At 37.9% G+C, this 27,108-nt stretch overlaps 1 protein-coding gene across 1 annotated transcript in view; it reads right to left on the bottom strand.

Moving 5' to 3' along the window:
• Positions 1 to 922: 922 nt before the first annotated feature.
• LRRC49 (leucine rich repeat containing 49) overlaps positions 923 to 27,108 on the bottom strand; it is a 132,154-nt gene continuing 105,968 nt past the window's right edge. Inside the window, exons 13-17 of the mRNA XM_065412155.1 lie at positions 15,071 to 15,308; positions 13,139 to 13,324; positions 8,236 to 8,345; positions 5,307 to 5,460; positions 923 to 1,126 (exon numbers count right to left, since the gene is read on the bottom strand). Coding sequence (XP_065268227.1) covers positions 923 to 1,126; positions 5,307 to 5,460; positions 8,236 to 8,345; positions 13,139 to 13,324; positions 15,071 to 15,308 — 892 coding nt within the window. The remainder of the gene's footprint in view (positions 1,127 to 5,306; positions 5,461 to 8,235; positions 8,346 to 13,138; positions 13,325 to 15,070; positions 15,309 to 27,108) is intronic.

The following is a 27,108-nucleotide window of genomic DNA, read 5'->3' as shown; positions in this document are numbered from 1 at the left end:
TAAGCACTAAAAAGGAAACATCCTGTTTCAAGATGGAATTTAATATATTGTTTCCATGTCTCATGTTTCAAAGAATGTGGGGGTGAGCTGGAAATTCATCATTTACTAGCCAGAAGGCAGAATAAATTATATAAATATTTTGTATGTATCCTAACAGAACAATGATAAAATTCATGAAAGCCCCCTTATTTTACTTTGGTATTTTACACATTATAGTTCACATTTATAAACATATAAAAGAAAAATAATGAAAAATATCTGGAATTAAAACTAGCATCGCAGTATGTTTAGTTGAGGATCTTCAATTAGTTTTATTTTGGTAAAATGTACTCCTTTTATAACAATACTGAACTGACAACATGCAGTTTTACAATCCATTGTATTAAATAATATTAAGTCTTAAATGATTAGGCTCAGGGAGTGTAAACATAATAATTTATTAGCTTCTGCTCATAAAAAACAATATTCTGAACTGTGAATATTTTTAACCACAGCAGCAAATAGTCAAAAAGGAAACAACTCAAAAGTGTTCAATAAAAACCATAAGGCAAGCATCAGAGTGTGAACTTCTTCCTTTAAACCAATGCTTTAGCACTATAGCAGTAGCATCAGCAACAACAAAAAGCAAAAAAGAAGACTTAGTAAACCATGGCACAGCTGTCAAGTTATTTCTATGTCATCACTTTAGCTAAGGATGCACCGTTAGAATTTTATACAAGAAAACTTGTATAAAAGAAAACTTTTGCTTTGAAAACTAGAGAGAGAAACATTAGCTGTAAAAACAGAGCTCATTGAATTTAAAGGCATCCTTTAAAAAGTGTCCTACAGTGATGGTAATTTTATATTCTTTTGTTTTATGTCTTTGTGAAACATAACATACAATACTGACCAATAGCTTGCAAGTCAGCAGGAATCAACTTTGCTATTTTTGATCAGTGATCCGCTGTAGGCAGAGTTTCATGTAGGAATTTTTATTACGTATTTCTATCACCGCATCCCTGACAAGCTCAATGAACATCTGAGGCCACAGCTTCTGCAAAGACTCATTTTTCATATTGATATCAGCAGCTTCTTTCACTAAGTCTTGTATGTATGTCTGGCAAAATTTCTTTCTCTCCTTGATTTCCTGGATGGGAGAACCATAATAGATGACATAAGACAGACAAAAAAGGCTAAATAACAATAATGTTTTATTAAAAAGGGCCAAACGAACTTTAATGAATCAAAGAAAATAGTGATCTGCACAAAAACAGAACACTCCATGCTTTTCTCTAACAAATGAATTTAATTGCAAACTGTACAGCCAGGTTTTTTTAAATGAATAGGGCTATAGATCCAAGCTTTATAACCATTTAACTAACTCAGGGGTAGGCAACCTGTGGCACGCAAGCTGATTTTCAGTGGCACTCACACTGCCCGGGTCCTGGCCACTGGTCCGGGGGGCTCTGCATTTTAATTTAATTTTAAATGAAGTTTCTTAAACATTTTAAAAACCTTATTTACTTTACATACAACAATAGTTTAGGTATATATTATAGACTTATAGAAAGAGACCTTCTAAAAATGTTAAAATGTATTACTGGCAAGAGAAACCTTAAATTAGAGTGAATAAATGAAGACTCGGCACACCACTTCTGAAAGGTTGCCGACCCCTGAACTAACCACTCTCAAATTGTTTTTTCTGAAATTCCATTTGGAAGTAACAATGTTAACTTTCTCTAACAGAATTGGAATGTTTTGTTGCTGTGGGGGATAGGAGTGATAGCATATTATGCAAACTATTAAATTTTAGATTATTTTTAAATCTAGGCACTGCAAACGCATTGACAGAGAAAAATATCTGTTTGCCTACTGCGCTGCTGTTTGAAATTTTACGTAAACTACAGTAGGGAGAAATAAACCGGTACACATATACCTTTCCATATTTTCTCTGATGTGTGCATACCATGCAAGTAATTTCCCACAACTGTGAAAATTTAAATCAATAGAAATAAAAAAAATGCTAACAACCCATAATTTCACTCAACTGTGAAAATGTAAATAAAAAAATTGAAACAAATTGTGATGGGGCAGAGCGGCCCCACAGTGGTACAGCAGGGGTTAACCCTTCTCTCCTAGCAGAGGAAGCCACGCCCCGGAAGCTCTGCTGGGCATGCTCCAACTGAAGATCAGATATAAAAGCCTGCAGATCAGATCAGCCTGGGCTGACCGCTGGAGGAGAAGGACGCACGCCGCTAGCTTCTGCAGAGGGAGGGCCTGCGAGCCAGGATCTGGGAGGCAGCTAAGCTGAGCCACTACCTGAGACCCCGACAGAGGGCGTCACCGGGGAGGAACAGACCGGAGGACCCCCTGCCGCAGAGGAACTGGTATTCACGGTAGGAAGTGACCCAGGGGAACTATAGAGATAGACTGTGTTAAAGCTGTATTGACGCTCGGTGTGTTGAGGGCGGATCCCCGCCGAGCGAGTGGCAAGGAAAGCTTGCCAGTACCTGGGTCAGGGCTCTGTGGAGAGGGCGGGCCCGAGTCCCCCTACCCCCTCATCCCCGAACCGTGAGGGATCTTATATGGACTCTGACCACTAGGCCACGCTACCCCGCTTGTAAAAGGGTTTATATAGACTCTGGCTGCTGGGACACGCTACCCCGCTTGTAAGGAGGTTTATGTGGACTCTGGCCGCTGGGCCAGGCTACCCTGCTCGAAAGGGGGTGTATATGGACTCTGGCCGCTAGGCCGCGCTACCCTGCTTGAAAGGGGGTTTATATGGACTCTGGCCACTAGGCTGCGCTATCCCGCTCGAAAGGGGGTTTATACTGACTGACCGCTAGGCCGCGCTATCCCGTTTGTAAGGGAGGTTATATAGACTCCGACCGCTAGGTCGTGCTACTGCTCCAGACAGGGGGACAGTAGAGAGGAAGGCCAAGCGGGGCGGACCCAAGGACTGTAGAGTGGTGAGGCGCCGACACCCCATTCTACCCCTGCCACAAGGGGGCGCTGCGGTGCCAGGCCTGCCACACAAATCCTTAAAATAAACATAAATATTTCCACTGAAATTTATAAAAAAAATAAACATTGAATTCTGCCAAGCCTATGTACAACATACAGTATGCACTGTACAAAAGCCATCTGAACTTCTAGAAACTAACTTCATGACAAAAAAATACATTTTGAGTAACTACTGGCACCACATTTTAGTCATTCTTCAATTATACTAATTCTTTTTTATGGAGGATTTCCAGAAAGTGCCATAAAAAGTTGTCCTTTGAATAGTTATACTGGTGCTAAATACCTAATCCATCTGATTTACAATATTGTTAAAAACATTAGGTCATGCCTTGGCCCATGAAAACAACACAGACCATTTTTTATGGGAGAAAAAGGAGAGTAAATGCTTTCCAGCTGCTTAGTTTGAAAACTTAATAATCAATAAACCTCATCTACTGTCTTCAGTAATTAGGTCTGACTTGATCACATTTAGTATGTTAGTTTAATGTTAATGTGAAGCGGGAATTGGCAGTTCTTGCCTATCTTGCTTTTCCCTTGTGACAACCAATAAAATCGGCAGCCACATATGGAATGAAGGACAAGGTGTGAATTACTATACTGGTAACAAACACATCTATAGTTTTAATGTAATCACATGAACACCAAAGCATTATTTTATTACTGTCCTCTATTCTGGTAAAGTGCAAACAGGAGTAACTCAGTGGCTTACGCCATTAATTATTTTAATTACCTTTACCATTTAGCCATCACTACTACTCCTTTCAAGACTAAACAGCTTTAATATTTTTAATCTCTCCCATCACACCTCCATGCTATGTCCTTTTTGAGATGAGGTGACCAAAACTCAATGCAATAATCAAGCTGAGTATGTACTATTGATTTACTTACCAGTATTGTGATGGGATTTATACACCTCATAAACCTGAGGAGTAAGCAAGGGACAAACCTGGGTACTAGAATGTATCTCAGTAGGGACTGGAGACAGCTGCTATTAAAGGCTGTCCCCTCAAAAGGAAGAGGAGGGAAAAGATGTTCTTTTGCCCTGCTTAAGGACAGAGGTTTGCAGCCAGAAAAGCAGACCTAAGATGGGCTTGGTTGAAACAAGACAGTCTGTCATTTTATTATTATTTACATATGGGCTGCACTAAGATTTCCTCTACTGAGATTTAAACAATTTTTGTCATGGCTCTATTCTATATTGAACAATACTAACCCCAGTATTGGATCTATAAGGCACTCCACTGTTAACCTTTTCCCAAGCTGAGAAATGATTATTTATTTCTACTCTGTGTTTCCTGTCTCAGTCTTATTTTAACACACCACATGTATCTCGCCACATGATAACTAGGTCTCTACCAGTCTCTTTGGAGGCACTGTATTAAAAGCCTCTGTCTAAATTAAAGGATTCTAATGTGTGAGAGAAATCACTATACCCTTATAAAAGCTGTGCTTATTTAACCCTATCGTATTCCATTATTCTAGGTAGTTTAAAATTCCAGTTTGAATGGTACCAAAAAATTGGAGAGAAAATCCAAGTAAGGCTGTACTTGCATACTCCATGTACAAGTCCTGGATCCTGAATGTATGATCCAAGTATGTTTCACAGTATGGGTAACACCCTTTTTTAAGGGATACAGCGCTGACCACCTTGCCGTCTGGTATAGTTGCTATTTTTATACTGTTTGATCATGTGGTTGAAAAACAAACCAATATGACACACAGGGATATGTAAAAACTAACACTCTAAAGACCCCCACTAAAATTGACCTATAATATTTCATGGGTAATCTTTGTACACAGGGCTAGTAGAAGGATAAGTTAAAAGGACTGTCTGATGACAATTTCTTGAAATGCTTAAGTCTGCAATGCATAGTCCAGAACTCAGAGAGGGAGCTCACAAGCAGAGCAGAACTGGACTGAGAGCTTCGGGGTGCGGAAGGAATGACAAAGATTGCCCTTGGTTGAAGTCAGTGGGAGGAGCCATGCCGGCACATCTGAAAGCAGAAATTGGTCTATATACTTATTTTTAATAAAACATTATTTTTAACTGTGTTCGATTATTAAAATTTACAGATTTTTCATGGCACCGTTGCTATAATATGGATGTTAGTCACTGGGTTCCAGAGAAGTCTGGAAGTACCCTGTAAACTCTTTCAGTTGGTGAAAGTGAATAACATTTCAGGCAAATAAAATATATGAAAACTGATTAAAAATTAAACAAGCCACCCAAAAGAAAAAAAATATATATTTGGAATGTTTCAGAGTATATGATCGTCACAGGATCCTCAAACTAACACATTTACCTCAAGCTTTTCTGTATGAAACTCCCTTGTGGTATAATTCAGTATAGCTTGATTTGCATTTTCTCCTCCAACTCTTCTGCTGTCATTACTTTCTTCACTGACAATCCCAGATTTCTTCCCCTTTGCCTCTAGCATATAACAGAATTGCTTCTTCCTGTAGAAAGACAGTAAAAAGATTTACAGATTTAATTATCTGAGACTTTATTAAAGCGCAAATGCTTTTCAGTCATTTTATGTAACGCCCCCCCTTTTTTTTGGCGGGGGGGGGGTTTGCTCTGAACATTGAGTTTAGGAGTTTTTGGTTTATTGCATCCTGCTGCCTTGATATATACAGAAGGTCCCAGAGATATCCGTCCATTATTTTGTCCCATCACAACTGCAGACTATTAAGACAAATGCTTGTTTTGACACATACCATAACAGGGCTCCAAAATGGAAAAAAATCATACAACTTAAAGGTACTTAAAGTAAAAGTATCCACAGAAATCTAAAAATACCATCGAAACTTCTTTTCCACAAACTTTTAAACACCTTTTATTTTACGTCAAAACTCAAAACTGTTAATTGTCATATATTTCAACTATAAAACACCCATTAAAATTATTTCCGTGTCTCTAGTATGTAACTCAGTAAGTGCTGCCCAACACATGACACTGGAATCAAATAAACAGTACACTTACATGTTTGGACATCTTCAATCATGTCCTATATCAGCTCCCTATTATCAGAAATGCATATATATAGTACATTATAGAACTTCGTTCAACTTGTATGCTACATTCTATTTGTGAAATCAAGAAGAAAGTGCTCAATATTTCTGCAATGTACAGAAAAATTTATGGTTTTTTTTAGTAATTTTATACAGTGGGATCTGTTTAATATTTGTCATTTTACTTAAAGGGATTTTCATAAGAGTATGTTAACCCATGTGTTCTGGCCAAATTCTTAGTTAATTATATTTTGCCTACGTAAGTTTCAACTGTCTTTGCTTTCTGTCCTAAAACTTCTAATCAGTATTGCTTTATATTATTAAATAGATGCTTAGGAGACCACAGTTCAGTGGTGAATGAAGAAATCCATATTTTTATATACCATTAGAGATCTCTTATCTCTCTTAATTACCTTGCAAGCTCTCTAGCAAGGCTTAATAAATGTTTACTAAGTACTTTGAGATCCTTGGAGGAAGCAGTAAAAGTGTAAAGAATTATTTGTATATTGTAAATGTGAAAACAACAGTACATGACGGAACAGACCTTCAGAAAATAAATGTAGGCAAACCTACTTCTGCTTGTGACAGAAATGCTATGGAGAAGTGGAACAAAATAAAGTAATGTTAGTAAAAGTATCTCTCTTCCAAAACAAAACATTTCTCACAGTTTAAGTAAGCAATATATATACGCCAACAAATATCTGCAGGGTTGGGGACATCAAGGGAAGCAGTTGCCCCACTCATGAAGACAGGGACAGTTCAGCTGGTCACCCAGTAAAACGTTGTAGTGGGTAAGTTGTGGGGGACAGGGATGGAGACAGCACTTTTCGGGGCACAAGCAATGCGTGGGAGAGCAAGACTCCATGTGAGCTTAGCACAGGAAGTGCCGGTATGTTATAGACATGTAGGGGGTTGCAGGACAGCAGTACTGGGGAGTGGAACTAGTTGGACCGGTTGTCCCTGAGAAAATATTAGAAAATCTTCAGTGTAAATGTCTTAAGGAGATGTGGACTTGTTAAGGTCCAAACAGTAACAGGCTTCACACCCCGGCACTTCCATGGATTCCAAGAGAAGAGCTCAGTAGGGCAGATCATAGCAGGCACTTACATTGTGGACCTTTTAAATGCCATCACCTCTAGCATTCCCTAACTCCATTCCACTTCTACACTGCTTCCCTTAACATCCTCTGCTGATCCCCCCCCCCATCTGTTTCCTTCCTATTCTCATCCCCTGCATTCTCCTCTTTTCCACGTTGCCCTGTCTGTATTCCACCCACCCCCTGTCAGTTTTCTGCCCCAGGCAATTTAAGCATTTTAAAATTAAATGTTTATATTTCTGAACATTAAAAAAAAAAAAAAAAAAAAACATAAAAGGACCAGAAGAAAGCACATGACCCTAGTGGGAATAAGAGTTAAGAAAATAAAAGCATTGACTTTTGTGGAACAAGAGAGAAGCGAGCAAGGCATCTCATTCTCCCTCCAGACCTGGTCTGCACCATCCCCCACAAGATTTGGAAGGTATCTGGTGTCAGGAAGGCTATGGAGTACTAATTCTGATTAGAGTGGGTGCTCTGCAGCTGCACCTGCTAAGTAGCACTCATTGAGTGTCCTAAACCAACCAACCAAACAAACCTAAACCAACTAAACTTGCCGTCTCTCCTGTGTGGTCCCCAATGAAGAACTATCAACAGTTTTTATAACCTGTAAAATGCAGAAAGTAAGATCAAACTTGGCCTTATACAAGCCAATATGAAATTTACTTTTGCTCTTCTTCATTATGTTAATATAATACCCCAAACAGTCTAATTGTATGTGTAAGGAATTAATGTTGGTCTGAATAAATATAGGTCGAGCCTGTAAGTATTTCTAGTGCACACTTAGAGTACAGGACCTTTGAAACTATGAGCCACTGAAATATAAAGTGGCATCTCCCTCTGTGATTATTTTCTGTATCATCCTAGAAGTTCACTGCACATATCAATTTGTAATTGAGCTTTTTGGGTGTTTTCTCTATTAACTACTTTATTTTATAAAAAAAAGAAAATCAAGTTCTTTTTGAAAAAACTGATTGATTAATCTAACCTAACCAAAAGGAAGGGTGGACTGATTTAACTGTTAATTTTGTTTGTATAAGTGTGTTAAGAATTAAGTTATGGTAAAAAATATCATTTCTATGGTTATAAAAGCATTCCATCTTAAGCCGTTTAAAATAACTTTTTACCTGGATTCTCCAAGTAGTGAAAGCAGGCGATACTGGGGCAATTCAGAAGATGCTACATGTGCGAGAATGCCAAAGAGCCTTTCAGCCATTACTATATCATTCTGAGTAACCTGTGAAAAAAATAGGAATGGAAAATTTTCACAAATAGTAAAACCTGCTCATGTTCAGAAATGACCAGCACAAATCAAATCAGTTAAAATATGTGCTATAAAACACTGCATTCCAGAGATATTCCAGGCATATTTAAGGAAAGGAAACAATATATCCCTACAACTTTTTCAAAACTTAGATTGACTTTTATTGGCATCTTCAATATATTCAAAGAGCAATCACACAAGTTACTTTTGCTTCTTTTACTTATTTTCTACCAACTCTGGAAACTTTGATGCATACAATATGATATTCTATGTTTCAAGATACTGCTCATTAAATGACCAGTTCTTCCATCCTGAGTGTTCCAGCCCACACAGATTAATTCTTTACCATGTTGCATAAATTTACAGAGATATACTGGAAAAGTTTCTGATCCAGTTGTGATGCAGAAGTGAAAGGTCTCTAAGCACTTAAATGATGGAAGATAAGCCATGGTCTCTGTGACTTTGGCAGCACTATGGGGCACTCTTTACAGAAAGATTTTTTTTCTGTAAGGGCTAACTGACTGGCGGCCTTTCCCAGTCCAGTAAAATTAATTCTTCCCCGTAATACTTTACTTTCCTAAACATGAACTATACTGTTGCTCCAGCATAAAATTACAGCTGTGTTTTTAAGATAATTTCAAACTGTTGATGAAATGACACCATGTACTTTAAACATCTGTGTTCAAAGCCCAATTCTTTTCCCCTCCAAACTCTCTAATGATGCTCACCCCTCCCGACATCTAAATAAAATCTATTCAATTTCAAATAAAAAATGAGCAACACAAACATTCCCCTTGTCTGATGTCTTCTTTCCCAGCATCGTGTTATGCTACTGTAAAATTCCCCAAGGCAGTCATTGTGTGCTATATGCAAATGTTAAATAAGAATGCTATTCTTTAGTGAAACCTCTAGTGTGTTCTTGGTACTATTTACCACCAAAGGATGTAATGGTAACAGCACTTTGGGAACAACAGATGCATTATCAATGCTCCTTACTAGCATATAATAGGTCAAGAAAATATGCATACAATACTCAATCAATCTATCCTGTCATTTGCAAACTATACAAAATGTTTAACAGCAAAGATGTAAAGTTCCACAATTAAATGTACACTGGTTTGTTATGTTGTCCAGGGGTTTGTCTAGATTAGGAAAATTTACACTTGTGAAACTACATTAAAAGAGGGTTGGGCACTTCACAGCCAGCCCATATAGTAGGGTGAGGTCTGGGAGTAGAGACCCTTTGCTGGGGGGAGGGGAGGGGTTTGGTTAGCACACAGCTCTTCTCTCAAGCCTGGGTTTGGCTTGTGGATAAGTTTCATGGCTTTTCTTTCAAACCTGAGTTTGTTGACAGAGCATACTGGAAGGCCTAATTACTTAGACTTTTTCTGAGGAGTTGTGGGATAAGCAGGGAGGATTTATTTTCTATTTTGTTATTGTAGGCTGAAGAACTCTTTAAAATCTAAAAACATGTTTGCACTTTAAATGGTGCAGTAAATGTTGCATGGAGATACAACATTTAAATACATACATAGAATAAATTGAAAACAAGCTTTTAAAAGCCATATTCAGTCTTACAAATCCAAACTTTTTAACAGGCACCTTTTACAAGAGTTCATGATCAGTAAATTTAAAAAGGGAAAAAAACAACCTTATACTCTGCTACTTATTAAAAAATGTTCTCCTGGGGTTATTTATGTTTAAGAAAAAGTCCACACAAAAATAGTATTAGAAGTTTAATGACTTGTTTTCTTTTTAAGATATAGCACAATTAAAAGGAGGCATTTTTGCTTTCTATTTTCCTCCACGTGGGAGCTTTTAGTTCAGTTTAGCTCTTTAACCCTCTCTTCCTATGTTGCATGATTAATATGTGCTGGATACAGCTAAAAAAAGAGTAAATTATAGAGTTCAAATTTCTATAGACTTTATTAGTTATCTGATAGAGTCAATTAAAAACAAAATATAATGATGAATTTAAAATACTAGACATTTAATTTACTATTTCTCATAAGATTTTTACAATGTAATTATTTAAGTTTCTGGTAGATATTTTGTTAATGAGAAATATGGAAAAATAAATATAACTACTGCACTTTAGCTTCCTAACATCCATAGGTACAACTTTTTGGAATGATACTCCATATAGACAGCTCAAATCACTGTAATCCTGAAATTGGTATGATCATTTACACAAATGCAAAGTGAGATTTCAGTCCTACAAGGTGTTGAGAATCTTGGCCATGATCCCACAAAACACTTAATTGTAAAGCACCTGACTAATCTCATGCTTAAGTTTAAGTATGTATTTGAGTGTTGTATCAGGGCTATAGTTCTCAGCACCTTGCTTGCTTGAGCCCTTGGTGCACGACAGATGTATAATTTATCCAGATCAGATGGTAGCTTTTACACCCACTTTGCACTGGTGCAAATGGGTACACAAGGTGCAGATGTATACCAGTATTAATGTACTCCCTTTCTTTGCACTTTAAACAATTAATGATTTTGTGTAAGAGGTAAAAAAATCAAGGGTTCCATTTCATGGAGTGGTGATGAAGAAAATATTTGAGATTTTATGGATATGCTGTAACTGGAGTTAAAAAATACTATATAAATAATAATGTGCTGTACTAAAACCAGCTGTCAAGTATGCTTATATATATTAGGGCTGTCGACTAATTGCAGTTAACTCACGCGATTAACTCAAAAAAATTAATCGTGATTAATCGCAGTTTTAATCGACTGTTAAACAATAGAATACCAATTGAAATTTATTAAATATTTTTCTACATTTTCATATATATTGTATTCTGTGTTGTAATTGAAATCAACGTGTATATTATTTTTTATTACAAATATTTGCACTGTAAAATTGATTAACAAAAGAAATCGTATTTTTCAGTTCACCTCCTACAAGTACTGTAGTGCAATCTCTTTATCATGAAAATGCAACTTACAAATGTAGATTTTTTTTTTTGATAAATAACTGCACTCAAAAACAAAACAATGAAAAACTTCAGAGCCTACAAGTCTATTCAGTCCTACTTCTTGTTCACCCAATCGCTAAAAAGAAGTCTGTTTACATTTGCAGGAGACAATGCTGCCCTCTTCTTATTTACGTCACCAGAAAATGAGAACAGGCATCTGCATGGCACTTTTGTAGCTGGCATTGCAAGATATTTACGTGCCAGATATGCTAAACATTCGTATGCCCCTTCATGCTTCAGCCACCATTCCAGAGGACATGCTTCCATCCTGATGATGCTCATTAAAAAAAAATGCATTAATTAAATTTGTGACTGAACTCCTTGGGGGAGAATTGTATGTCCCCTGCTCTGTTTTACCCTCCTTCTGCCATATATTTCATGTTATAGCAGTCTCAGATAATGACCCAGCACATGTTGTTCATTTTAAGAACACTTTCACTGCAGATTTCACAAAATGCAAAGAAGGCACCAATGTGAGATTTCTAAAGATAGCTACAGCACTCAACCCAAGGTTTAAGAATCTGAGAGGGATGAGGTGTGGAGAATGCTTTCGGAAGTCTTAAAAGAGCAACATTCTGATGCGGAAACTACAGAACCCGAATCACCAAAAAAGAAAATCAACCTTCTGCTGGCGGCATCTGACTCAGATAATGAAAATGAACATGCGTCGGTCCACATTGCTTTGGACTGTTATCGAGCAGAACCCATCATCAGCATGGACACGTGCCCTGAAATGGTGGTTGAAGCATGAAGGGACATATAAATCTTTAGCGCATCTGGCATGTAAATATCTTGTGATGCCGGCTACAACAGTACCATGAGAATGCCTGTTCTCACTTTCAGGTGACATTGTAAACCAGAAGTAGACACCATTATCTCCTGCAGCTATAAACAAACTTATTTGTCTGTGATTAGCTGAACAAGGAGTAGGACTGAGTGGACTTGCAGGGTCTAAAATTTTACATTGCTTTATTTTTGAATGCAGTTTTTTTTTTTTTTTTACATAATTCTACATTTGTAAGTTCAACTTTCATGATAAAGAGATTGCATTACAGTACTTGTATTAGGTGAATTGAAAAATACTATTTCGTCTGTTTTTTACAGTGCAAATACATGTCATAAAAATAAGTATAAAGTGAGCACTGTACACTTTGTATTCTGTTTTGTAACTGAAATCAATATATTTGAAAATGTAGAAAACATCCAAAAATATTCAAATAAATGGTATTCTATTATTGTTTAACAGTGCGATTAATCACACAGTTAATTTTTTTTAATCGCTTGACAGCCCTAAATACATATATTCAGTGCCAATATTTAAATTTCTTTCAAACATATTATAATAAACCAGAGAAAAACTTGTTACAAGAAACTGAAGAGGTGAAGTGTATGAATTCTTTAAAATTAAAAAAAAATACAAACACAAACTGATTTGTGTTTCTTTATCATATGTACTCAGGAACAGGGTTGAATTGTCTTTTTCAATTACCAAGAGCTATAGCAACAATAGGTATTTTTGGGGGCTACATAAGTAAAAACAACAGATTTAGTTTGACGAATGCAGAGCAGAGTAATTTATGTGGGGAGGTATATTTACATCTTTTTTACTTTTGCATAAGAATGAATGGAGTGGCTCTATTAATTTTATTAATATATAATCAATATAAATTTATGAAATAAGAATCTGTTCTTTACATTAATGAGCATTCATTTTATAAGAATAATTTTGAGAGGGAAGTTATACGTTCTTTGTATTCCTAAAAAAATATTACTTCCTCTTACCTCAGTTCCATTTATCTTCTGCAGATTAAAATGGTTCAGTCTAAACAGAACATAGTATTTCCAGAGAGTAAAGTTGACAACTGGATTTCCCTGAGGATCAACTGTCAACTGTTCAATGCGACGCACCTGTGCTAATGCATTAAACTGCTGCAACGTAACAATATTTGTCTCCTTAAACTTCAGGTGCTGTAACAAAAAACCAGACATGAACTATGTTATACTTACTGAGGAGGACACATAATAGTAAGGCAACACAACTGTGTTACAGACATCAAGCTCAGTGTTAGATCAGATCCATTCCATGCTACTTCAATTCTCCTTAGACATGAATAACCAGCTCTTGGGCCCATCTAAGCAACTGGGCTCACTTGATGTGTAGAGCTTTTAATACCTCTTCAAAACAATGTGGCACATGATGCCTTCCCCTCTTTAAAAAGAAGCCCTCTCCCTTTTGTATCCAATAAATTAAAATAAAAACTAGAAAATAAAATAAAAGATCTTAGTGATACAGACATCTGGTGGTCTCCGAGTGGGAAAACCTTAGCATTTACAATCTTCTTCACTTGAAAGAATAAGTGCACAGTCATAGCTAGTCTGTATTCTTCATGAAAAAAAATGATGAAAATTCATCAAGGGAGTATTAAAGCATGTAAAAATACAATAGGCGTTAATTGGTTTGTAAGTTTTCAGAAAGGTGTGACCATAACTTTTTCAAGTATGTATAATGCTATGGTCACTTAATACAGACACTTAGCCTTAACTGTTTTGATTAAGTTACAGGTGTATAGGATTCAATTCCCCAGTTTTTTGGATGATTGGTTTATCACACATTTATTATACCATCATTGTGATTCCTTGGGTTTAAATTGGGTCATTAGCAATAAGAGGGGCAAAACCCCACGCCCCTCTGTAGAAGTGTTGCAACAACAAGATTTGCTTAAACTTTGTATAGAAAGAAGAGTGGGATATTTCTACACTGTAAGCAAGGAAATAAGCAAGAAATATTTTGAGTATGTAGAGTCTGATTGCTTCCTGATTGTGCCAGCTGTATAGGTCATGGAATCACTCAGTTATTCTGCTCCTTCCAACACTGCTTCAGTAGCACCCCTAAAAGGAGGCCACGATGAGCCAGATAGCAGAATGAGATTTTGAGGGGTTAAAAACCTTTGCTGGGATTTTGAAGTCGTAGCTGGAAATACCTGCCTGAGCTGAAGCAAGGTACGCTCAATTAAGCTCAGAACCTTCCAAAAAAAAAAGCATGGGGTATCTTTATGAGAAGGAGAGACAGACGTTTGTTGACCAGAAACCAAGAGAGGGAACTATGAAGGCACATGAGCCTACCTGTTTATACTGTTCTAGTTAGTTTTATGTTATTTGCTTTGATTTTACAGACCCAAATTGCCTGGAGGGAATGTGGCCAGAGACTTTGCACATTTACGTTTTTTCGGTTAAGCAAGAACCACAGAACTCCAGAGAGTTATTTGCTTAACCAGCACCACCTCTGACCTCTCTGTCTCCAGCTGTTCAGATGACGGCCTTGATACATAAACAAATACTTCTTGATACATGGAAATAATGGATCAACAATGTAAAAGTATTGTATTTCCATCTCACAATTTAGCAACCCTTTTCTATTTTATGAAGGGCCAAAAGAAATGTTTGTGTCAGAAATAAATTTCCAACCTAAGAGGAATCCCTCAATTCCCTTTGAGAATTCTGACTCAAGTCTCTTGCTCAATCAAGAAGGCCTTATCAAGTTAAAAGTACAATATAGACAAAACTGAGGAGTTATATAAATAACCCAAACTCATGTACATAAGTGAGGATAAGCTGAAAACTAAAGGTTACTTGACCAAAATAAGGTGTTAATAAAGATCATTCATATATTCTGTAGCTATTCAGACTGCTGAAGTCTCAGAGAAAATGTCTTACCACAGAATTAGGAAATCTGATCTTCAGTTTTGGTAGCACTTGAACAATTTCATCAAATTCTATGAACATAAAGGAGACTGTGATGACAGTTCCAGCTGTCTGAACGCTCCAGTTTCGATCGAGGGATTCCAGAGCTCCAGAACCATACAAGTAAAGAGTGTCTCCTTCCACTTCGACTAAGTGAGAATCGAGGACAGATAAGCCTTGTACAGCATTGCTCAGTATTGTGTCAAGAGACCTGTGAGGGGAAACAAACAGATGTAATATAAAAAAGATCTTTTGGGGCATTTGATTGAAGTGAATATTAATATTCCAGAAGTCCTACGCTTTACCAAAGCCTAACCTCTCAAAAATATCCACAATTTTGGGTTTCCAACTTGAGACACCTAGACCTTGATTTTCAGAGATGCTATAAATGCCATCAAATAATATGGATGCACAGTATCACTGGAGCTGGGCACCCCAACTCTGTGGCACCCAAAATTAGCAATCATTTTAAAATTGTGGCTCAAATGTTTGACTATTTTGTGTTGGTTTTGATTGCTACAAACAAAACTTCAACACACGCATTTGCTCAAATGACTTTACATTCAAATTCAGGGAACAAAACTAAGGACTCGATCCTGTGAAAATTTACCCAACATGAATAATTTCTCATGCAACTAATCCCGTTACATTGGTAATTGTTTGCAGGATCAAACCCTGTTTTAAGATCAAACACAGACTACAAAACCAAAGAAACAGGGATAATAATGCTATTAACCAAAAATGTTGAATAAATAGGCAGTTTCATTTTTTCTTATAAATTGCATCATTCACCCTTAAAAACCCTATGCCATGTCTTCTGACCAAGACATTACTTGACTTAAAGATGAGAATACTAAGTCATTGCCTACACACCTTGGGTCTTATTGACCCGATTTAATCCTGTGGGACTGGAAGCGAGGATGACTTCTTAACAGCCTAAGGCTCTAGATTAATTTAATATTAAAAACAGTGAATCCAACTCCATGACTAACTGCTTTATCTGAACACCCTGTTGTATCATCTACAATCTTAAGTCACACACACATGGGAAAATGTCTTGTTAAAAGTATTTTCTACTTACAACTATTCTTTTGGGGCCTGATTCAAAGCTCATTGAAATCAGCAGGAAATCTTCCATTAAATTCTATGCCATAGAATCTATGGGCTTTAGAATAGGGCTCAGAGTGATGGTCACCCAGCTCCAGGCTTGGTTTGGGGTTTTTTTCCCCCCTTGATCCATCTTGTCATATTGAAGTAACAATATGTCAAGGTGCTGTAGACAGCCATTTATAGGTTTCAGATAGAAAAAAAAACAGTAACACTGATTCTTTCAGGGACCATTGTTTAGGCCTGGTTTATTTCTACCAAGCAAGAATCATTTTTACCCAACAGGGCATTTTCTCAGGCCTGCAGTAAGGGCTATACACACAGGCCACACATTTCAACTACTTCCTTACCCTGAAAGGGCAAGGTTATTGCTCCTTAAAAAGAGCCTGTCAAAACCTCTTTTGATTGACCAGCACTACTAAATTTTTGAAGATCAGCCAGACACTTAAGTCTAATAGCCTCACAACTTTCCCAGCTTCTTCTGGCCTGAAGGAAATCTAACATTTTAAAGTGACTAATTCTGGTGGTATTAAAATAAATTATAGCCCAGACCCATAGCTGGAAGAACCCCCTTTTTTTTCTTCCCAACTAATCAGCATCAAATGTGCTAACTTCTGGAGAGGTAGGGCTCAATTTTTCACAAACTATATGTTGGCTCACTACTACTTAATAATTTTTTTAAAAAAAGGAAAAAGTCTTGTACAGGTGTGTTGAATTGTCTTCAAAGATAATATATCAAATTCCAGCTGTGCATTTTCTCTGCTAGATATCTTCATTTATTGTAAATCTTCATTTCTCTTGAGAGACAGTGTATCATTCTTGAGAAAGAAGATGAAGAATTAAAGTGGACATATCTTTCACTCTAGCATCCACCTATACGAGTAGAGCCAATTGCTTTTTATCCATCTCCAAAGCATTTTTGACTTTCTTCCACTTTTACAGCAGTCAGACTTCAGATGTGCAACTGTCACCTCTCCCCTTTGACTATTAGAACTAACTGCAAAAAAATTTGATGAAACTTTCTGTGTTGAAAAATTCCATTTTGTTGAAAAATTAATCAGGAACATTTCTCAGGACCAAGATGGATTTTTTTTTATTTTTATTTTTTGAGAATGGAGGTGGGAGGGGGGCGGGGCAGCGCACGGACACACAGCACAGAGTGACTCTACAGCTGAACTGTTAGGGCATAGATATTGAAGACCCAGATTCAAGTCCCGTCTTCAAATCAGGCAGGGCAGGGATATGAGCCTCTGTCTCCCACTTCCCAGGTGACATCCATAACCACCAGGATGTACGTGTGAGTGAGGAAATTCAGAAGATCTCCTGTTTATCCCAATGTGGAACAAAAACAAATGTCAAAATACTGAAATTTTTTGCAAAACAGAATTGTTGTTTTCTGGCTAGCCCTACTGACTATTCAATTTTAGCACAGAGCATAAGAGAAAGCTATTCTGTTTCTCTAAAAGTTCTGACTGGTTTGATCAGGGAAGAGGGTTTATACCTCACACCATCACCCTCCACACCAAAGCCAGCTGCTGCAGTTTATCACAGCGACATGGATTCAGAAGTATCTCCACTCTCATTGCATTATTTAATTACCTACTGGCCAGATAAAGGATAAAAATGTTTCCTTCACTGATTGGGCTGGAAGAAATGTTCTTGTTTTGTAGAGGAAAGAGAATACTAAGATTTTATAGAAATAAAACAAATTCAAAATGCAAAAGGTGGCTGAACAGCTTAAAACTCACTCAGGTGGGAGCCCCGTAAGTTGGTACTAGGCATACAGAGGGAGAGAGATCAGTCTTTAGTGCCTAGATCACCAATACAAAAAGTTAAGACACCCAGAATTGCATGAAGACATTCTAAAAGGTGCAGATAAAGTTTGCTTTGTTTGAATGTTTTGTATAATCTGACATTTTTGTAATTTTTTTTTTAAATAAGCAGTATGATTTCTACAACACTGATTTTACAAAATTAAATTACAACTTTCAAAAGAGCATGAAAGTTTATTTTATACATTGTATTTTATTATAGTAGGTTTGGCTAAAAAAAGTCACAACATTCATAGTCAGGAAATTACCAAAAATAAACCAACTTCACAACCAGTATCCAATGTAAGTAAAGAAAATATTACACCAAGATCTTTCCTATAACTGCATGGAAATTTTTTTTTTAAGTTCTATTAAAGAAGAGTCTTCTCAAGCAGTCAAAACAGTGAATCCATTAACATATTAATGTTAATCTGCTGCAACTGTAATATTTTGCATCTTGTATTAATTAAGATATAATTTGCACAAGTGATTTAGAGTTTGGATAGAGGATTTCGTTGCAACTTGTTCCCCACTGAATTTGAAAATGAGAGGGTCCTTGATTTGTGTAAAAGTAATTTCTGATGATCAATAAATCAGCACCTCCTGTGGTTATGAGGCAGTACATACTTAAAACATGCAGACTCACCACTTTACTCACTCCCTGCTTTAATCCTAAAATAGCTGATATATGGATATTCTAAAGCTATGTTGGATATACTGTGGAATTACTGTATTAAATACCCTGGCTGTACATGGCAATATCAATATTAGGATACAATAATGTTTGAATAAGGTGTCTAATGCTAACAGTGGTATTATAATGAAGTTTTGAGATGTTTGGTTAGAGGAGCATTCTAATAAATCCAGTTATTTAGCTATCGTGGTGGTTAGCTAGTTAGATAGCAACAAAAAATAAAAATAAAAAAATAGCAGCATTGCATCTGGAAAGCAGAATTATACTTCAAACATTTTGTGGTCACACAACTGAGAAACAGAGTCAGAACTCCAAGCAAAGGAAGTGTGGGAGTGGGAAATCATTTGGCAACCGTTGATATAATTCTAGACTAGAGACTGGAACATTTTTGTAAATTACCAGCTGAAGGATCTATGGGTTAGTGGCAAATAACTGCAGAAATCTGGGACCGGGGACAGCAACTCCGGACTGTAAAACTATTGTTCATCATTTGCATGATCAATGTATAACTGTGGCGTAAGTATTACTAGAAATTGTGTAATCCTGTCTTTGTACGGTTGACATAAATCAGCTCTTGTCTATCACGGATTCCTACCACTTACGAGCATTCTTATATGTGCCCTGGCTGAGATGATTTAGTTGGGGATTGGTCCTGCTTTGAGCAGGGGGTTGGACCAGATGACCTCCTGATGTCCCTTCCAACCCTGATATTCTATGATTCTATGTGTGAGAAGTTGCACTAGAAATAACTGACCTATTACTACTATGACAGAGCAGAATAAAGGAAGAAGGGTGGGTTGGAATGACGTAATTCTTTACATTTTGAAAGCACAGTTTTCTGAAGTACATTGAACAAATCTGCCTTTATAGCAGGACATTAATACCTCTCAGATTACTATTGGTATCACCTTCTCTGTGGAAATAAGTAACAAAGAATTACAATTAAAAGCTTGATTTGGACATGGGTTTTATTCAGTTGAAGCCTTTTCCCAACTTAATTAAATTTAACAATTTTATGTGATTCATAGAAATCAGCAAGAGTTGTTTCATTCAGTCCTCTTTTACTTTTAATATTTATTTCAAAATTTTTAACAGGTCTTTGTGCTCCCTTCAATTCTGAAATCTTACCATTGTTCTCTCATGCGAAAAGAGCAGTGTATATTTCACAGGGGAGGAGACTAACTATGCAAGTGTATAGTCACAAAGAACAATAGGGCCAACAGGGGATGGAAAGGGATTAAAATGAATGAAAAATAGTGATCTAACTTCCTAAATTGTCTAAAAGTTTATCACAACTTTGAAGTTTGATATACTTTAACTCACTCTCAGTTTTGCCCAATTAGTAGCAAGAATTCCTTTATAACAAGGTAGAGATAATGCCTCTGACACCACTAATGAAACTAAAAGAATTATGCAACCATCAATGTACATAAGTAGCAGGAGTCCACACCAGTGCACCTTATGCAGGATCTGAGCCTTTGTCTGCTACTTATGTGAATGTGAGATTACGTGTCTCTTTTTTTTTTCCCCTGGCATTATCAGAAACATTGTTCTCTGACAAATCATGGCCTAAATATCCATCTAGGCATATTAGACATAAATTGTTTTCTTCTAAGTAGTTGTACAATAAAAAAAAACACACCAGATTACTGCTTCTCAGGGTGTTAGATATAACAGATACTGTATATTAGAATGAAAATATTACAAAAGATGTTAAAAGGAACATTCAAGTTGCTAGGTCCTGCACTCAAAAGTTAGGAAATGTCAGAATTAAAGTTGCCCATGTAACATTAAATTGCCCCTCCTGTGATTATTAATTGTGATACAGTCTTTATGTATATGATCATATAACTTTTTCTACAGGACCCCTGCCTCATTCAGTCCACAGAATGGGCAGTGATCAATTAATGAGCTACTAATCAATAGCTGTTGTTTTTTCCTCATTGTTCAATGTCCGGTCATAGGCCTTATTTCCAGCACATTATTCAAACCCTGCTCTGAAGATAGAATTAATAATTCTCTCATGGGCTTTTCCACTATAGTAGCTGAGTGCTTCACACATTAATTTAATCTTTGCAAACTCCATGAAATGAGTGGCACTATTATCTCAATTTTACAGTTGGGAAGCTAAGGAATACAAAGATTAATATCAAAAGCATCCACTAATTTTGAGTGCCCACTTTGAGATGTCTAGGACCTGATTTTTCAGAATACTTACCATTATATAGCACTTTATATATTCAAACATAGAATCCATTAACTTCAATTGCAGTTGAGAGTAGACTGCATTTGATAATTTGAAATCTTCTGATGAAAGTGCTATATAAGAGCCAGGTATTCCCATTAATATTAATAATTGATTTTTCAGTTCATTAGCCGAACTGAAAAATATTTGGTTGGTTTCAAATAGAAACTAAATTTTTTTAGTTTTTCTTCAACGAAATAACTGGAAAAATTTCATTCGGATTGAATGGAAACACTGAAACAGTTTTGACATTTTCAAAATGAAATGTTTCAATGTTTTCAAAATTTTTGTCTACAGTTTTATTCCAGGCAAAACTATACAATGAATTTGACCCAAATTCATTGCAGTGCTCCAAAAAGTGCTATTTGCTGGAAACATTGCTCAGATCTAGCTGTGAGCATTCAGAACTTCTTCAAAGAGGTCCCAAGGGTCTGAAGTTAGACCCCCAGAAAATGAGGGAACACACGATTGATTAGTCATAGCCTTTAAAAAGTATCGTTTAAATGACTTGTTTAGTATCACATAGGAACTCTGTGGAGATAGAATCCCATTCTCCAGGGCAGTACTCAACTGCTTTAACCATGAGTCCTCCCTTCTCTTCCTGCAATCCCTTACCTCATTCGCTACACGTAGGGTTACCATTCATCCGGTTTTTCCCGGACATGTCCGGCTTTTTGGTAATCAAACACCCGTCCGGGGGAATTGCCAAAAAGCCGAACATGTCCAGGAAAAATACCGCCGGCCGGGCACTTCCCCTCCCACGGCTGCTGTGCTCCTCCCCTGACTCTTCGGCTCTGTTTAAGAGCCGAGCTGCCCGAGCGCTACCGGCTTCGGGCAGCCCCCATGCCTCCGGAACCTGAGCCGCCGGCCGGGCACTTCCCCTCCCGGGCTCCGGCTGCTGTGCTCCTCCCCTGACTCTTCGGCTCTGTTTAAGAGCCGAGCTGCCCGAGCGCTACCGGCTTCGGGCAGCCCCCAGGCCTCCGGAACCTGAGCCGCCGGTCGGGCACTTCCCCTCCCGGGCTCCGGGGGCGCAGGGTCCAGAGGCATGGGGGCTGCCCGAAGCCGGTAGCGCTCGGCTCTTAAACAGAGCCGAAGAGTCAGGGGAGGAGCACAGCAGCCGGAGCCCGGGAGGGGAAGCGCCCAGCCGGGGGCGCAGGGTCCGGAGGCATGGGGGCTGCCCGAAGCCCGAGTGCTACCGGCTTCACGGTTTGCCGGGCAGCCTCCAGACCCTGCGCCCCCTGCTGGGCGCTTCCCCTCCCGGGCTCCAGCTGTGCTGGGGAAGCGCCGGCCGGGGGCGCAGGGTCTGGAGGCTGCCCGGCAAACTGTGAAGCTGGTAGCGCTCGGGCAGCCCTTTTCGCGTGGCTGGGAGGGAGGAGGGGGAGTTAAGGCGGGGACTTTGGGGAAGAGGCGGGGAAGGGGCGGAGTTGGGGTGGGGCCGGGGGTGGGAAAGGGGCGGGGCCAGGGCCCGTGGAGTGTCCTCTTTTTTTATTTTTTAAATATGGTAACCCTAGCTACACGCTTTGCAACTTCTGCAACAAATGAGGCAGGAGTCCTACAGACAATAGCCTCCTTTACAACACTAGTCTGCCCCACCCTGGACTGGAGCAGCTATTACACAGGGAAAGTTTTTCTGGGTGCTCCCATGAGCCCTGGCCTGCAGCATGTTCAGTTTGTTTGTGGGGAAGGTACATGCTCAGTGAGGACAGAGTTTTTGGAGATTTTAGCTGTTAAAACCGAAGTTCTCTCTACTGAGCATGTGTGAACTGCTATTTTTTCAGAGGCTTATAATGGTGGCCAAATTTGGGCAGATTTTCACTGGGACAGCAAAAGGCACATCCCTGAAATCACCCCCCTGCCAAATTTCAAGTCCCTGGTCCAAAGCATGGGGTACTTGAACATTTCAAACAAAAGGTCCCAAGAATTTTTTAACATGGGGAAAAAGCCTTGTTCATGGAAATAGCCGAACCATTTTGGCTGAAATTTCCCTCCAAAATATTTAGCCTGAGGCAGACACCCGGCACGGAAAATTTCAGCCCAAATCATTGAAGTTGCAGTTATAAGCCACTGAAAATGGGGTCTTATAAATAGATGTTTCGGGCAACCTTAATAGGAGGCAGTGCTACCAGCCCCACCCATAGTACATAAAATATGCATAAACTACTATTATGTATATAAATATATATATATATATCCTTTTTGCAGCAAACTTTCATAAAAGAATGAGCTTACATTTACCTTCTTTCTCATTTTTCCTTTCCTTTGGTCTTTTTATTTCTTTTGCTCACTAAAAATAGCTACCCCTCGGTCTCTTTTAATGTGCCCCCCTTAACCTAGTAATTCTGTATTCAATATTTTCTAAAATGTAAGTATTTAAGAACATCATTTATAACTTTTCCTCTCGCTTCAAGATTCTATTTGCTTTTCAGAATCTGCCTCTCTTCAGCCTCTTCTCTGTTCCCTTCCAGTATACGCTATCATTTATTACCATATCCTTCTCCCCCCCATCTCACACACAGAAGACCCCACTATGGCACTGTTCTCTCAAATTTTTCTAAATGTACTACCCTCTTTTTCCTATGATCATTCACTTCCTTTCCAACACTGTGTGAATGCCAGGGCTATAAATGGTCAAAGTACTGTATTCTCTCCATTTTTAGAGGCCTCCTAAGGTTTGTGAAAACCCAAAGATTCTTTTCATAGCCCATACAGGGATGATGCATAGACATTAAAGAATAGATCTATGGGCTGTAATTATCCTTTCATGTCTTTTAATGCTTTCAGTGGAGCTATGTCAATTTACACAAGCTAAAAAATCTGATCCTGCTTTTTACAAGCAGCAAACATTGGGGGTGTATATTCTTTCTTCAATGCACTTTTATCTTCTTACACAGTTACTTTTATAACTTCCAATAATACAAGTATCATGTATCAACTAGAATACACTGCTAGGAGATGACAAAAAGATATTTGCTGGCAGGGACATGACTCCACTCCCTCATCTCTACACATGAATACTGATAGTAAGTAAATCTACCATAGGTATACTTGGTCCTGCCTCAATGCAGGGGACTGGACTTGATCTCTGAAGATCCCTGGCAGCCCTAAATTTCTATGGTTCTACAATGGCAGAGCACACCTTCCTTTTATGATCTTTTGAAAAGACGCAGATTTTTTTAAGGCCAGAAGGGACCATTAGAACCTCAAGTCCAACTGCCTGCAAAACACAGATCATAAAATTCCGCCCAAATACCCATGTACTGAACCAAGTAACTTGTGTTTGTCCAAAGCATATCTTCCTGAAAAGCATCCAGTCTTTATATGGAGACATCAAGAGATGGAGAATCTACCCTTCTCTTGGTAGTTTGTTCCAATGCTTAGTGGCTTGAAGGCAAAGCAAACTTGAAAATAAACATTAATTTATTGGAAATCTGTTCCCACCTCGACAAGTGTGGGAAAGATGGAGATTGTGAATAGATCCCTTAGGAACAATATTTTCAAAACTTCTCCCCCCCCCCTTTTTTCCAATTAAAAAAATAGATACATTTCAACTAGCCCTATCTAGGATATTACAAGTGGGACTGAATGGGACAATGACCACCTCTTGTGAAAGCAAATGCTATTTTAGGACCCCTAATCTGAAGACAGAATTTGGTCTATTTTCCTTTATCCAGCATGTTCAGACACCAGTATGCCCACTGGTAGCTAATATCTGGGACCTTTGCAGGTCAGCTTTCCAGTGGAAGAGAAATCAATGCTGTAAAGATATAATAAACTGCCCTTTCTCCCTCAAGGCACACCAGACTTTAAGCAATCTCAGTACTTCCCAATAACTTATTGATCTAGAAAGCAAGCTTCCTGTGTACCCCTTTATACCTATCAACTGAGAATTGAGGTCCCTCTCCTCTCACCTCAATTAAAACTACTCACGTACACCTAATAGTAGCCAATGTAAAAGTAGGAAAAGCCAATGAATGGCAGCAAAGCTGTGCTTTCTGTAAACTCTGGGGGTATATCTACACTGCAGTAAAACACCCACAGTTGGCCCTTGTCAGCTGATTTTAGCTCACAGGGTGTGGGTTGCAGGGCTATAAAATTGCAGTGTAGACATTAGGGCTAAGGCTGGAGCCTGGGCTCTGGGACCCTGCCTCGTGGGCCAGCTATGGGTGTTTTATTGCAGTGTAGACATACCCAAAGAAGTTTGGTGGCCTTTTATTCTGTTTTTCATTTAGTTTTGAAATTGTAGCAGAAGCCTGTTCAACTTGAACTGAAATCTTTTCATCATCATAACACACATCATAAAGGGAGTGTAATGGGCTCCCTTGATAAGCTCACATTATAAGGTATAACAGTGTCCCATGATTATTCTGAATCACATCATATTGAAATGGGAACATAACATGAGTTTTCTCAATAATCTTCCATAGCAACATATTTTAACAGGGACTGCATTTTAAGTTTGTATTATATTTGTAATGGACTTTGAATCACTGTAAAACAATACATATACAATATTAGAAAATGCAACATCTGCACTTGCACACTGTTAAGTTTCAGCTGAAGTCTGTTTGATTTTTCAAAATGTGAAAAGGCAGAAGGATCACAGTAGCAAACTGTGAGGAAAGTTGAATTTTTAATCAAGTAAGCAATTTTAAATTTGAATAATTTAAAAAGCACATAGTTTTGTAGCTGTATGGCTACATAACTAACTTAAAGTTTATGTAGAAAACAACATACTTGAATGCTTTGAAAATATGTACATCCACTATTTTTGCAAGGCATACCTGGAACATTATATTGGTACCTTCGTTTGAACAGATTTAATATAGAATACTGCTGATGGATATATATGTTTGACCTATTTACAGCTGCCCAATCAGTTCACACTTTTTTCTTTTAAAACATCTTGTATCCAGGCTGACTTTTAGGCCTGTATAACAAACAGATGCTGTAACAGAGGGCACTCTGGCAGAACACTAATGACAGCAGTGGAATCAGGACAGCTTGATATATGATTTTTGTACAAAAGAAGAATTTATATCAGGAGTACCAGAGTTAGACACATCACTACACTAACTCTGCCTTAATAGTCTACTATCTTCGGAACTATTCTAACTAAAAAGATATAATGCAGATACCAATATAAAGCAGCTCAACTTTAGGCTTAAAGCCTTCATGGCACATGATACTACTTTTTAAGATCCAAGTTTTTAATTTAACAATAGTAAACATGTTCAATTGTTCTTTTGAGATTTTTATTGAAGGAACTGGATGCAAAAGTAAAAGTGTGAGATTTATTTACAATAAAGAGTGAACAAATACCTAATCATAAATTTATCAGTAGCAATCATGAATAATATTTAATGCTCAAGCACATATTCATGCATACCTAGCTAACATGCAGAAGCAAAAAAGTCACCTAGATCCTTTTAAATTTTGATAAAACACTAATACTCTGATCAGTTTAACATGTTCTCTAATTTTTACTGATAGAAGCTACTGAATGCATCAAAGTGAAAATGCAGAAGAAAAATCAGCCTAAAGTAAGCCCTCAATTTAATGAGTACTCTATATTCAGCAGAAATCATACATGGGCTCTCAAATGAGAAAACACTTCGAGTGACTGGGGGGTAAGGACATAAGTTGATGAAAGGATGGAAAATGGAAGATTTTCTGAAGTTCCACTCAAGCATCCCGTCTGCTAATTAAAGCTCAGGAGAAGCCTATGATGCACGTTTGTTTTGCAGGAAATGCACTTAAAGTCCTGGAGAAAACCAGACTGGTACTTCTCTAGTCATACAACAACATACACAACCTTTCGCCATGTATATCATGCATAATGTCATACTTGAAACCCCTCTTCCATTTACAGAGAGCATAGCCTAACACATAGCTTTGACCTAATCATCTTGAGAGGCAGTATGGCAAAATGGATGAGATGGATTTTCTTTACAACTCTGTCAGAAATTATCTTGTCCAACCTCATAGATGCTCAGTTATTTCATCTGTAAAACGTGGGAAGGATACCTAAAGCTTTACTCAATAAGGGTGGGAAGTGCATAGAGTTATTCCAGTCAGAAAAAGAGGAAAGAACTGAACTCATGGTTTCCTTGACTTCGCACAGTGCACTCTCTTCTTCGCTAAAGAGTATTTTTGA

Source organism: Emys orbicularis, chromosome 10 (genome assembly GCF_028017835.1).
Source record: "Emys orbicularis isolate rEmyOrb1 chromosome 10, rEmyOrb1.hap1, whole genome shotgun sequence".
Lineage (NCBI taxonomy): Eukaryota > Metazoa > Chordata > Testudines > Emydidae > Emys > Emys orbicularis.
Note: the sequence above shows the minus strand (reverse complement) of the source record. Positions and strands in the feature narration are given on the sequence as shown.